General features: G+C 45.8%; 2 protein-coding genes across 2 annotated transcripts; one reads left to right on the forward strand and one right to left on the reverse strand.

Moving 5' to 3' along the window:
- Positions 1 to 24: 24 nt before the first annotated feature.
- On the forward strand, positions 25 to 1,271 carry F5891DRAFT_1210564 (uncharacterized protein; the record flags this gene model as incomplete). The annotated part of the gene is made up of 5 exons (XM_041369173.1): positions 25 to 166; positions 223 to 527; positions 582 to 659; positions 710 to 865; positions 922 to 1,271. 5 exons carry the CDS (start codon positions 25 to 27, stop codon positions 961 to 963), a joined length of 723 nt encoding a protein of 240 aa, XP_041229270.1. The 3' UTR covers positions 964 to 1,271.
- Positions 1,272 to 8,095: 6,824 nt separating this feature from the next.
- F5891DRAFT_1210570 (uncharacterized protein) lies at positions 8,096 to 9,098 on the reverse strand (the record flags this gene model as incomplete). Its single annotated transcript, XM_041369174.1, has 6 exons — positions 8,096 to 8,128; positions 8,217 to 8,362; positions 8,424 to 8,756; positions 8,816 to 8,884; positions 8,915 to 8,930; positions 8,991 to 9,098. 6 exons carry the CDS (start codon positions 9,096 to 9,098, stop codon positions 8,096 to 8,098), a joined length of 705 nt encoding a protein of 234 aa, XP_041229271.1.
- Positions 9,099 to 14,494: the final 5,396 nt, after the last annotated feature.

Consider the following 14,494-nt stretch of genomic DNA (forward strand, 5'->3'; position numbering starts at 1 on the left):
AAGTTGAATCTTCTCTTAGTGACAATGTCGATCCAAGTACCACTCTTCTCAAAGTCGTTATCCCAAATCCAGCGACCATTGCCTCCTTCAGATCCACCAACCAGTCAAGACATTGTACATGCAATTGTCCTCCTTGAGAAGGTGAAGGAGTTTTTTAGCCCCCCCTGTAAGTTGTGTTCCGCAGTGGTGGCCTGAGCTGCTAAATACATAAAACGCCCATAGCATTCAAGAGAAAACTGTGCAGGGACTACTGTGTGGCCACTGTTGACGACCTTGCGAAAGCGCAGCTGTATCTACACAAGGTGTGCAGCGCAGCCACGGTTGGGACAGGTGGAAATCATGTCATCTCGGATCCCGTTGAATCTATCCATAGAAAGCTGGACCAGATGAATGAAACACTGGTTCGGGTGATGGATAATTCCAGGATTCACCCTCTGGAGCAACGACTTGACTCTGATTCCCAAGTAAGTGAGCGTCGACAGAGGTCCAGCTACCCCGAGCGGTCATCGGTTGAAAGCACGCACTGGGTATGATAATTTCGATACTTTGATAACCACTGCTCATGTTAACAATATGACAAGAAACATCCTTTTAACGACTTACAGTTGTACCACCAGATTCCGATCTCGTGGGACTTTGGAGCTCAAGACCCGGAGCACGTTAGTATGTTTATCGTCTCTTGTTCACATTAATGACGCGTTCTCGATAGTTTGAATTGCCGCCTTTACGCACGAACAACGACTTCACGAACCTTACCGATTATCAATTGGACGATTATCTTTATTACTACAGAATTGACATCGATGACCAAAGTACTAGGGAGACGAAAATCCATTGCCTCCGATACTACATTATTAGTTATTCGGTGAGTGTTTTGAATGTCTATCTTTTGTCACACTGCGTTGACAATATTGCCGTTAGAAGTCTTGTCTTGCCGCGTCTGACCCAGCACTTGTTTCATGAAAAAAGTTTTACCATTCAATATACACCCATGTAGCCGGTAGACTAGTAGTACAGCGTCTCCGACTACATGACCTCAAGATTGACATCGAACCGAACAAATTTTACTCGAGTGTTGAACATTTCAACTTGCTTAGTACTCACTTCTATGGACGGCAACGAAACAGGACTATTTGGTATGCCGTGGCTGATGACTCCAGGCAGCACTGCAGCAGGATCTTCAATCGGTGACTCGGAAGAGACAGTTAAACTACCTTTGGATGCGATCCGACGCGCTGCGTACACCTCTGCATAGAGATCAACTTTGCTCTGCACGCCGAAATTGTGTTATCCTTCGACTTTGAAAAGGAATGTGCGTGGCTTATAAAAGTTCACGTAGACTGACACCTTGAGATATAATCGATTTGCGTTGGCAGGCTTTCGATCCTTGTCGTCTTTGACGAAGCACGCCGCCTCGCCGTCGACGGTCGCTATGGAAGGAGTGAACGAGGAAAATGTCGGGGTCGTATTCTGGGGGACACGAGTCAGTGACGAGAAGAAGCTGGTAAGTATGTACATGTCTTGCTGTTTCGTATCCTTCAATCTTTTGGAATTAGGAAGTCGCATATGTGGAATGAGCCTTTTGCGAGCTAATGCAGGGTACATGTTTGTGAAAGCACAGGAAGTTATTGCATTTCACGTCCGCTCCTTGGATCAGGCTACATGTCAATACAGGGCGTATACTACATGTGTCCCTTTTGCCACTTCCTGGTGTGTTGCTTGTGTTCCCTAACTTTCTCCTTGTCATTCATCTTCCCGTGACGCGTCTTCCAACTAGCCACCACCCCAAATGCCATCCGAAAGTGCTATGAATCAGCACCCACTACACACGACCCTTCCCCCGCACAGGTACAAGGGCTCAGATGGTTATCTCTCGCACCATCTACACCCTCTACCTCTTCGAGAACGGGTGACAAGAAGTTACCCTCCCTACTGAAATCTGTCGTCCACATTGTCATCGAGTGCAGTGTATTGTCGACCAAATTCGGGGAACACTAACCAAGTAAAGATGCGTGTATCCTATGAAAGCCCCCAACCCTCTGTCATCCCATATCACCTGCGAAGCCCTTCTCCTCATTTGAATCGCCTTTTCAAGTCCCGCTGACACCACTTAGCGAGGATGAAGAGGACACGCAGGGTTTGTTGATTCAAATGAAGCGGATGTGGAGTAGATGAAACGGCTTTGAAGCGTGGGTCCGTTTAGGGAGGATGAGTGTGAATGCGAAGATGGAGATCATGTTGGTGAGCATGCCAAAGAGAACGGCCTTGCGTCCTCGCCCCGAGATCCATTTTATTTGTATTATAAACCCGAACTCGAGACAACATCAGTCTCTTCAATACCTGTGCCCATCCCACCACTCCGCACGCGCTTCCTAAGCGACTCACACGACCGAAATCCGTCTCCAGCATTCATCTTCCTGAAAGCCAGCAAAGCCTGTGACCAAGCAGCCGCAAATCGCATTCACGCTTATATTTTCTTGTCACACTCTCGCCCACCTTCACTTTCGTTTCCATCACGTGTCAGCTCAGTCAAACTTGGTCGAACCAGATTGGCTCAGTTTCGCAGCTGTCGGTTTCTATTGTCTCCAGCGCTTTTGCATTGTAAGCTCAAAACCAAACTGTATTTGATTTTGCAGCATGCTAAAAGTAACAAGCCTGAAACTGCAGGACCAGCCTCTATTATTACGACCAGCCTTTGACAACGTGAATTCATCAGGGAAAGCCTCTGCCAGGAAATTCACCGAAATATTCAAACTCGAGCTTAAAACGGTTGAATTCCAGGAAATGTAGTATTTTCACAGAAATCATTGTATTTCAGATGAATGTAGTCGATTCTAGTACTAGTCAGATAATAGTTAAATAAGCATGCCTGTCGCTGAACGAGTTTACGAAGAAGGTAGAACAAAGCTCCAGAACGGTACTACTGGTCCATTCACGAGGTGCTACAGGGCCGAATTTTGGAATAAGATGTACACTCCTGCGAATATCAGAAATGTCAATGATGCTTGCCAGACGCTCTCCATTACGAATGAGGCGGGAAATTTTATACATGTTGAAAGATTATAGATAAGTGATAACTTTGATTCGGACAACAACAAACAACACTCGCTTACATAATACGCTATGCGCTCATTAGAAGTTTTATATTACTTAGCACCTCAGTCTTCGACTATTGAGACTGAGGTATGATATTATTTATTTAGACTCTTTACTACGATACTGACTACTACTCTAGTACTTACTACTTTCGTTTATAGGTCAGCTAGTAGTCTCCAAGTCTTCGACTATTGAGACTGAGTACTTACTACTTTCGTTTATAGAATTCTTTCTGTCATTCTTTCGTCCGTCGCATCCTCGAACAAAAGGTTATGAGCCCTGGTGCTTAGAATCAATCCAGTACCACAAAGGAACATCAACCGAAACAAGAATTAAATGTCGAACACACCCTCAGTGTCTGCAGCCCAGTCAGGTGCAGCTGCTTCATCCTCGAACATCCCTTCCATATCATCCAGTTCTACATCTACAAGCAGAACTGCACAAGCCTCAAATCGTCTATATGATATTCCATCCCTCGAAAACGACGGTTCAAACTTCCAACTATGGAAGTACCGTGTCGAGTTAATCCTTGACCTTCGAGGACTATGGGGAATTGTTGAAGGAAGTGAAAAGATGCCAGATAGCACAACGCACCCTGTTCAACACCAGGAATGGTTAGCAAGGAACAAGGAAGCACGAGCTCAGATAGCTCTCACGCTGAAAGATGATCCCTTGAATGGGATACTCTATGTGCCAATAGCTAAAGATGCCTGGAAGAAGCTCTGTGAGCGATACAAGGGTAGAGGAAAGCAAACAATTGCTCAACTCATTGGCGAATTGTTTCGAAGTACCTTGACGGACGAATCTCCTATGGAAACGCAGCTAAACACCATGCGACAGAAGGCATTCATACTGTCCTCGCTTGGTCAGCCGCTCGACGATTCACTGGTCGCAGTTGCGATGGTGATATCCTTACCTTCATCCTATGCCACCCTTCGAACGATCCTAATGTCCAGTAGTGACAAACTCACCACCGAAACTGTTATAGCCCAAGTGCTGGTAGAGGAAAGGCAACGACAGGCTAGCAATAGCCAATCTGCGCTCGTTGCGAAGGGACCTGCGCAAAAGAATAAGCCTAAGCGCAAGGATAAGGACAAGAAGAAGTCAAAGGAAAAGTGCACATACTGCCACATTCCTGGACATGAGGAGAAGGACTGTCGAAAGAAGAAAGCTGCTGAAGACGCTGAAAAGAGTGGGAAGCAGGTGGACAAAGACAAAGGAAAAACGGACCTATCTGCGAAGGTCGCACGCATTTCGTCGGACCATGACACACCGCTCCAATTATTCATGGCACATGGGCACTCTACATCCGCATCCAAAGATGATTGGATAGTGGACTCTGGCGCATCTGCAAACATGACGTGTCAGCGGGAAATTTTCATCAAATATCGCACACTGAACCCACCCAGAAAAGTAATCATCGGAGATGGACGCTCGATAGATGCGATAGGTATCGGACGTGCTGAAATAAACGTCTATGTTGGTGAAAATGAGTACATCCACTCCATCCTGCAGGAAGTCTATCACATACCAGACCTGAATGCGAACCTTCTGTCAGTTCCCCACCTCACGAAACAAGGTCTCGAAGTCACCTTTGATGGTTCCCAATGCAAGATCCTTGCAAAGGGAAAGACCGTCGCTCTCGCACATAAGCGAAACTCGCTATACGTCCTTCGAGTAAAGCCCTGCGAGAAAGCACATGCATAAATTCTGCAAGGACCATCAGCTCCACTCGATCCAGATGTCCCCATAACAGCTCTCACCTCACGCATGCTCCATTCGAGTGCAACTCTGGACACATGGCATCGACGACTTGGGCATGTAAATTTCGACTCCATATCTAAGTTAATTTCGAAAGATATGGTCAATGGGATCAACATAAAGGGTTCAAGTACTCACAATAAGGCAGTGTGTCAGCCTTGCCTTGAAGGCAAGCAACACCGCAACCCAATCCCAACGAAATCAAATGTCGAAAGCCCAGGAGTCCTGTATCGCACATACTCTGATGTATGCGGACCCATGGAAACAGTGTCGCGCGCCGGCTTCCGATACTTCGTTACATTCATAGATGCCTATTCACACCATCTCGTGGTTAAACTTGTGAAGACCAAGGATGAAACATTCGCACTCACCAAAGGATACTTTGAACGTGCAGAGACCGAGACTGGAGAACGCCCCAACTATTTTCGTAGTGATGGTGGGGGGGAATATGGATCAAAACAATTTGTATCCTATCTCGAGTCAAAAGGCATCCATCACGAGAAAACAAACGCATACACACCACAAGAGAACGGTGTCGCAGAGCGGATGAATCGGACCTTAGTTGAAATGGCACGCAGCTTGCTACGAGACGCCGGACTGCCAAACACATATTGGGGAGATGCGATCCTATATTCGGCGCACATATTGAACCGGGTTCCAACTCGTGCGATAGATGGAGACATTACACCACACGAAGCGTTCACTGGGAACAAACCATCAGTATCCCATCTCCGGGTATTTGGGTGCAAAGCCCATGTACACATACCTGATGAAAAACGCCAGAAGCTCGGTGTGAAATCGCTTGAATGCGTCAACCTTGGGTATGCCGAACATCGAAAGGCCTATGTATGCCTGCATCGTCCAACCGGTCGCATCCTCGAGTCGCGAGACGTCGTCTTCGATGAAGGAGATCCGCAAGGGCCTAGTCGTGTCAAGATAGACACATTTCTCCCAGAGAAACAGGTCACTGCTGCAAAGCACAACACAGACGACCTGCAAGGCCTGGAAGCTCCTCATAAGTCAACAATTATAGAAGAATTATCAGACGATGACACACCGGAAGTGGGAAATCCAGCTACCGAATCTCCCCACGAGGATGATGATGTCGATGGACAACCAGCTCCTCTAAGCATGGTCAAGTTCGAGCCTGAAGACCAGAACAAGGAAATGTCAGCACCGAACAACACGCGTGCATTGGAGACACACCGTGTTCAACCACTAACCCCTTCAGCCACTCGACAAATAGCACCTCCTGCTCCATATCCTCGCCCAGCTCCTCCACCTGAAGTAAGGCGCAGCTCGCGAGCGCGACGCACACCTATGCGAGACGATGATCCTCGCTACTTCATAAACGCCTATGAGAAGTCAACACTTCAAAGAGAGGAACCGGTTATACAAGACATACCTGAGGCAGTGGGCGCGATTGAGGCTGCGGAGACACATGGGGAGGCTTACAAGGCTACAGTAGCTTGTAATGGTGAGCCTGGGACGTTCCATGAAGCAATGAATCGTCCAGACGCAGATCTATGGTACACGGCGATGACCGAAGAATTGAAGATCTTCGAGAAGATTGGCCTATACGAGGAAGTCAAACGCCCTCGTGACCGCAAGGTTGTAGACTCGAAATGGGTCTATAAAATTAAGCGCGGCCCGCATGGCGAAATTGAACGCTATAAGGCCAGACTCGTCACGAAAGGTTTCACGCAGGTCCAAGGGATTGACTACACAGACACCTTTGCCCCCGTCACGAAGTTCTCGACGATTCGAGTCCTTCTTGCCCTTGCAGCCAAGTACGATCTAGATATACATCAGATGGACGTCAAGTCAGCTTTTCTAAACGGTGAATTGGATGAGGAAATTTACCTGCAGCTCCCTCCTGGCTTTCGTGACTCGTCGAATCAAGTTTGGAAGCTCAAACGTGCTCTATACGGTCTTAAGCAGGCACACAAAGCATGGTACAAAAGACTACGTACCGTCTTCGAGTCTCTCGGCTTCACACGCAGCAATGCAGACCATTCTGTCTTCTACAAGGTCGAGAACGGCACAATCATTATAGTCGCCGTCTATGTTGACGACAAAATGATACTGTCAAAGGATAAGAAGATGATAGATGAGCTGAAGAAACGGTTAGCAGCAGAGTACGAGCTTACCGATTTGGGAGAAGCGCGCTGGATTTTGGGAATGGAAATCATTCGCGACCGCGATAAACGCACGATCAAGCTGTCACAAAGCCGCTACATCGAATCGATACTCGAGCGTTTCGATATGGGATCCAGTCGTCCTGTGAATACGCCAATGGACCCTAATACCAAGCTCATCAAAGTGAATGAAGCCGAAGTCGATGTGAAGACTTACCAAAGTGCCCTAGGTGCACTGATGTATGCGATGCTTGCGACACGTCCGGACATCGCGTTCGCAGTAGGTGCTCTGAGCAGATTTGCAGCTACCCCCGGACAAGCGCACTGGACCGCTCTAAAGCGTGTCTATCGGTATCTACGCGGGACCGTCAATAAATGTTTGACATATCAAGGGAAGTCAGAAACGGACTTACATGCGTTCGTCGACGCAGACTGGGCCTCAGATGTCAATGACCGGCGTTCGATAACCAGATATATATTTTCAATATCTGGAGGAGCAGTTAGTTGGAGTTCGAAGAAGCAAAGTTCAGTCGCACTTTCCAGTACCGAAGCAGAATATATGGCCGCCGCCGCTGCTACGAAGGAGGCCGTTTGGTTGAGGACCCTACTCAGAGAACTAAACTCCTCAGAAACTCCCCCAATAACTCTCCAAATCGACAATCAATCTGCAATTCTGTTAGCCAAAAATGCCATGTTTCACGAACATACCAAACATATCGTGATCCGGTATCACTTTATCCGAGAAAAGTTGGAGGAAGGAGAGATATGCGTTGAGTATGTTCCCACGAATGAACAGATTGCCGACGTTTTGACGAAGGCACTTGCGCGCGAGAAGCATGGACGATTCATCGAAGGAATGGGAGTGTTGAACGGCGAGAGTTTGATTCGTTGAGTGGGCGTGTTGAAAGATTATAGATAAGTGATAACTTTGATTCGGACAACAACAAACAACACTCGCTTACATAATACGCTATGCGCTCATTAGAAGTTTTATATTACTTAGCACCTCAGTCTTCGACTATTGAGACTGAGGTATGATATTATTTATTTAGACTCTTTACTACGATACTGACTACTACTCTAGTACTTACTACTTTCGTTTATAGGTCAGCTAGTAGTCTCCAAGTCTTCGACTATTGAGACTGAGTACTTACTACTTTCGTTTATAGAATTCTTTCTGTCATTCTTTCGTCCGTCGCATCCTCGAACAAAAATACAAACCATGGTTTGCTTCAGGCTGCCCGAATGGCGTGTGAACCATTCCACATATGCAAAGTGGGTAGGCAAAATTCCAGGTGTGCGAAATAAGGCAGCTGTAGCCTGGCTTGTCAGCGTGAAGATGGTGCGCACTTGTGCAACACGATACCCTGATATTGATGATCAAATATTAGCATGATGTTACAAGGGATTAGTACAAAAAACACGCACCATCAACACCTGTCGTCCCACCACCATCTTCGTTAACTAAAACCGTGTCGAAGCGCGCAGGAACTATCTGCCTTCTTTTGTCCTTTCGTGGTGGCTGACAGTGCACTGAATCCACGGTAACGGTTGAATCACGATGTCCGTGAGCATTGATTGCATGGAACTTGACCCTATGGAATGCGGCAACAGTCTGGAAGGGAAGGATGATGTTGAGAGCCGAAGAACCCGAGGACGGAAAGGCCGATAGAGGAGGATATGGGACTACGGCCGAAGAGTAAGGCAGCTCGAGGTGCGAGCGCCACCAAACGGAGATTCCAGACGACGTGTCAACGTCGGCTATCTTTTTTTATTCCTTTAGTATATGTTTTCATCAAAAGGCCAGCTGGCGCACTCACCATATAAAAGCAGCCATCCACCATCGAAACATCTCAGATTCGTAATCCGAATACTGAGATGTAAGTCTTCTAATGTAACGTTTGAGTACAAGTACTAACGTATACCGTAGCTTACCTGTCTAGGTAAAAACACTTGTCAATAAACAGATTCGTAATCCGAATACTGAGATCTTACCTGTCTAGCCTCGCGTGAACGCCCTGCTATACTCTCAATAGATGACATGGGAAGCTTCTTGTTCAAGTTGCGCTGGAGAAAGGCCAGGTTGATTTGTGCGAACGACATAACGAGCTAATGCTTCGGTGAAAAAAGTGGCGCCATAGTCGCGAACTACAGTGGCTCAAAAAAGTGTCCCAATGTTTGTAGCTTTTCATGTAATTGCTATATCATGTGTCGAGACATGGGAATATGACTAAGCTATAGGGAGATGTCGGAAAGGTCTGCATCTCAGCTTCATTTCGGTTTTCTATACCGTGGGAAACTAATGACATTATGTGAAGATATGAGTATTTTAATTTGATGACTCATTGGGACACTTTTTTGACTTTGAGTTTTACTAATGTAATCTCTATAATTCTAGTACTGTGTGTGACCTCCTTCTGCTCCAATCACTTCTGCCACTCTTCTAAACATATTCTCTATCAATTTTGGGTATTCCTCTTTGGTGATTCCATCATACTCTGCTGTAACACTGTCTCATAGTTGGAATAGCCCCTACAGTGAATCTTGATATGCTACAAGTAATTTCTTGAGTGATTCTCAGGGGTATTCAATATGTTTGATGTCTTGGGTCTATGTTGAACATGATAGAATAGTAATATTATGGTCTTTAAGTTATTTGGTAGCCAATCTAGAAGGTTGCTCTATAAGACTTAAGATCTCTTAATCACTATATTCTAATTGGAAAGACTGCTGATGCTAATAAAGTGATTAAATTGATTATTTCCATCATTCCTATGACTATCTCTACTCAAATAGTCAGACAGACTCTCAAGACAGCCCATCTTAAAGCTATAATCAAGAAAAACAGATTCCTCTGTCTCCAACCTATAAAAATAAAAGACAAGATGCTACTTTCAAGTACAAATATCGGACTGCTAATAGCTGAAAGAGGTTTATCTAGTTAGATAAGGTTAAAATCAATAGGATGAAATCATATGGCAAGGAATTTATATTAAAATAGATAAGACAATCATTAAGATAAAGAAAAGTTAAATAAACACCTTAAGTTTCAAGACAAAACTTGATGGTATAGGACTATATGAGATAAAATGGAGTGGGAATCTTCTATGAAGCAAAGGGGAGGATGAATACAGAGTAGTAAATACTCATTTGACAGGAGTGTCTGCTAAGAAGCATGCAGAAGTTATGAGTTAATGAAGAAGATACTGTTTTGTGATAAGACAATGACCCCAAGTATACCTCTAAATAAGCCACCAATAGCTTGCAAACCATGATATTACTATTCTATCATGTTCAACATAGACCCAAGACATCAAACATATTGAATACCCCTGAGAATCACTCAAGAAATTACTTGTAGCATATCAAGATTCACTGTAGGGGCTATTCCAACTATGAGACAGTGTTACAGCAGAGTATGATGGAATCACCAAAGAGGAATACCCAAAATTGATAGAGAATATGTTTAGAAGAGTGGCAGAAGTGATTGGAGCAGAAGGAGGTCACACACAGTACTAGAATTATAGAGATTACATTAGTAAAACTCAAAGTCAAAAAAGTGTCCCAATGAGTCATCAAATTAAAATACTCATATCTTCACATAATGTCATTAGTTTCCCACGGTATAGGAAACCGAAATGAAGCTGAGATGCAGACCTTTCCGACATCTCCCTATAGCTTAGTCATATTCCCACGTCTCGACACATGATATAGCAATTACATGAAAAGCTACAAACATTGGGACACTTTTTTGAGCCACTGTACACTATCCAATGGAACACGTCTAATAGTTGGGTGTTTCGTCATCTTGATCGAGCGACGATAGTCCATGTCGGGCGGTAACCTGTCTTGTGGAGGAGGATCGCCAGCAAGGTGCCATTGGACGAAATTATTGTGCCATAACATCTTCTCGCGTCTTTCAAGCCAGCGAGCTCGAAGTTCTTAGCGCAGCCTGGGCAAGTGATCATTCTGGTGGTAAAAAAACAAGGGCCGTAACAAAGACAACCTACAGCCACAAACAAAGCTTCAAGCAAAGTTCAGCGGACTACGAACTTTGTCAACCCTGCCCCAGCGCAACCCTGCAACCCTGCCTATGCAAAGTTCAGCGGACTATGAACTTTTTTCTTTAACACTGCCCACCAACTTGACCGCTACATTCTTTTTACCCTCAGCGTCCTGTATCATTCAATTTCATAGCAGTACACTCTTTGAAAAGAGAAAACACTCATTCACCTTTTAAAATGCCTCCCCGTCCATCTGAGATAGCTGCTCAGAAGAGGAATGCTAAAAAGAAAGAGAAAGTAGCGGCGAGACAAGTGTCTTCCGGCGCTGAGGTCGTAACCCCAGACATAGCTGATGACATCGCAGATAGCAGTGAGTACAGAGGCTGTCATAATCAGACCCAAAAAAACTCACATTCTCGCAAAGAGCTGCAACGGTCTTCAAAGGAAAAAGCACTGGAGCGCAAAGGTGAGCGCCTAAACCCATATTGTGCAAAAAAATTATGCTACATACCTATGTTTGCAACTGTTGTACGTTTTTTATTTGTATTTTCTAGATGAATACTTACTAAATGTGACGGTTGTTGCAGATCTATGCCATACTGATGGACTGGAGGAGCGGCAATCCACCATCGAGCTCTCAAGTCAAATCATTCAATGCTACTGTCTACATTAGCGTTTACAAAGCCCATGAAGCAACCCTCACTCGGATCTTTGAAGGCGGTAAAAAGAAGTATCATGCGCTGATGGCACGGCTTTACAAGGCTGTCTGGTGTGTTTCATCATCCTCTGATCGAATGCCTGCCATTAACATACTATGTTAGTGTGTCGGACAATGTGTTGCTGCCATCTGGTGCGCTGAGCAACTTCGACTACCTCGATCTCAGTGCAATGTCCGAGGATTGAACTAAGGTTGTTGTGCCATGTGCACCCGCGGATACCCATGTATTACTGATCTCACTTTGTACATTTTGATAGTCGTTTGTACATACTGACAGGCCATTCTGATCCAATATAATGTTGATTTTCGTGTATTTTGACAATGACCGACGAGTGAATTCGAACTAATTCATTAGTATTCAGAAGAAATCACTTGGAATTCGAACTAATTCGTTGAAACTATGACCGGACTTAAATAAAACAGTAAAACATGATTTCGCTGAAAATCAAAGGAAAACCAGGGATTTACTGGAAATTACCTCGATTTCGGGGGGAAGGCTTTCCCTGATGTATGCTGAGCGCTGATCATGGGAACTCAGGTAAGCAGCGAGCTTACACAAATCTAGTATTACCAGACCGTAAAGTCTCCGCGAGCAGTGGCAAAAATAGCAGAAAGAAGGAGTCCCCGGGGGCACGTAACAGAACAAGCCTGCAAGAAGATTCAAATTTACGCAACCTTGAAGTGACTAGAAGTCAGACATGCTCCCGACTTTGGAAGATCTAGTTCGGGTACGGGTACGCTGTCTACTAGTAATTGTCTACTAAATATAAACGGCCGTGGATTTCGTTCTACATGCAGCTAAGCTACGCGCCAGGCTTCTGGTTCGGCCTATCGCACATAGTCACGTATGTACTGCAAGTCTTCTTGAGTCTTGACTGACCAGCACGACCTACCGTAGCGCCGGAAAAAATCCGATCGATACGATTCTCTTGCTTCGAGGTTACATGGACTGCGACACAGCATTGGTTGTTCAACCCTTTAGTGACTATTGGGGCGGGGAGGTTGGTGTTTCCCTAGCGCTAGCCAGCAGCGTTTATAGGCCATCCGGAAAGCAGAAACATCGAGGTTAGATCTTTGATTCTGGGAAAGTCTGGGACTGCGGACTGGCCGCTTCATGGCTGTGTGAACGTCACCGCTGTCAAATATCATAAAAACCTGTGCCTTGGGCTTTGATGGACACGCTCCAAACTCCACTCAGGCCCCCCATACTTAAACGCAAGCAGTGAATTTCGCCTTATCTAGCCTTTGCGTATCGACAAAGTTCATGTGTTAGTGATGATTTACCGTGACATCATGCAAATGTCATACCAGATAACGACAAGCGTGTAATAGTGGCCAAGCTGACTGTTGATCAACTTGAAGTACTAGGTCGCAGCTGTCAATCGAAAGAACCGATTTGGCCGTATATCTTATCGGCTCATTAGTATTCTAAAAAGGATCAGCTCTATAGCTATTGTTCAGAAACCATCTTACTTAGCATTTCAAACCCTGCTGATAGAGATCTGGTTAAACTGGGACACGACAGCAACCAACGGCACTCCGAGCAAAGTTTTAACTCCGCTGGATGTTTTGAAGCCAATCAATCCCGCCAATGCACCCACCGCAGCCCACTGCCCATTTTGCTTTGTGCCTGCCAGTTCTTTATCCGCTGCCTGCCTGGTAATAACCGCCAAGATATCTTCGTTACAACAAAGACGAAAACCATGTGTACTCGTGTACTCACTAGTCCTTTTAGTAGCAGCCGCGCACTATACACTTGGTCACCCGTGGGTGATCCGTACCACCTACCAGTGGACCGCACCCGTGATGCTCTGACCCGGGTGAGTACGGGTAGGTCTCTGGAAACTTCAGTACCCACAGGACGGGTGCGGGTATAACCCGGGCAAGCCTTACCGTGTCATACCCTAGAGATTAAATTTGGCCCAGACCGGCCATTTTAGAGGTGCCCTCAAACCCTAGTGCCTGTCGGATTGTGACAGTCAGACTAGGCTGCTAGCAAGCCTCGAGAGGCAAAACATCGAACAGCAGGCACACAGCCATGCTGATGTCCGTAGGCTGTAGATGCGCGGAGGGGGTTGGGGGCATGCGGAGCAGCTAGCTTGGCCATATGCTTGAAAAGAGTGATGCGAACGTGGTAGAATACAGAACAGGTACGTGCGAGGGCGGGGCCTAAACGTTTAACGTTTAACTTTAGGGTCTTTGCCACTGATGAGCGTTCAGGGGCTTGTGTGATCTACGTCGAAATGTACAGGCAGACCCTCAACACCGCTTGTTAAGGTATTTCGGCTCGTGTATAAGGTCAGGGCAGGAGACGCATCGATGTCGAACAACTCAGTGACAGGATGACTGGTCACTGGTGTTGTCGGGGGTATAACGTAGAGTGAGGAGTTTGGCGGCGGGCTTTGGCGGAGTTGAACGTTGAAGGATGATGGTGACCAGGGTGGGCACCAAAAGCGTCAATCACCGGAGAAGGCCGAGGGCAGCGAAGTAATGGACGAGTGTGATGTACTGCACTGATGAAATTTGATATGGGAGTGAGATGAGCGCGGATGTACCGGGTATTCTGGACAAGCAGATAGGCAATGAACAACCCGAGTTGAGGATGGCGACCTTCGCGTGCATAGACGAATCGTCGTTGCTGTTCACGTGACCAAATATTGACAAGCATCTAAGAGAGGGTCCGTGTTCGAACCGAGTTTAAAACATGTCTGAAACTTCTCGGATATGGTATAGTCAGGTCAGGCATCCGTAATGACTGTTTTAAGTACTCCGGTATA

This window comes from Suillus fuscotomentosus (genome assembly GCF_016647785.1).
Source record: "Suillus fuscotomentosus strain FC203 chromosome Unknown F5891scaffold_12, whole genome shotgun sequence".
In the NCBI taxonomy this organism is placed as follows: domain Eukaryota; kingdom Fungi; phylum Basidiomycota; class Agaricomycetes; order Boletales; family Suillaceae; genus Suillus; species Suillus fuscotomentosus.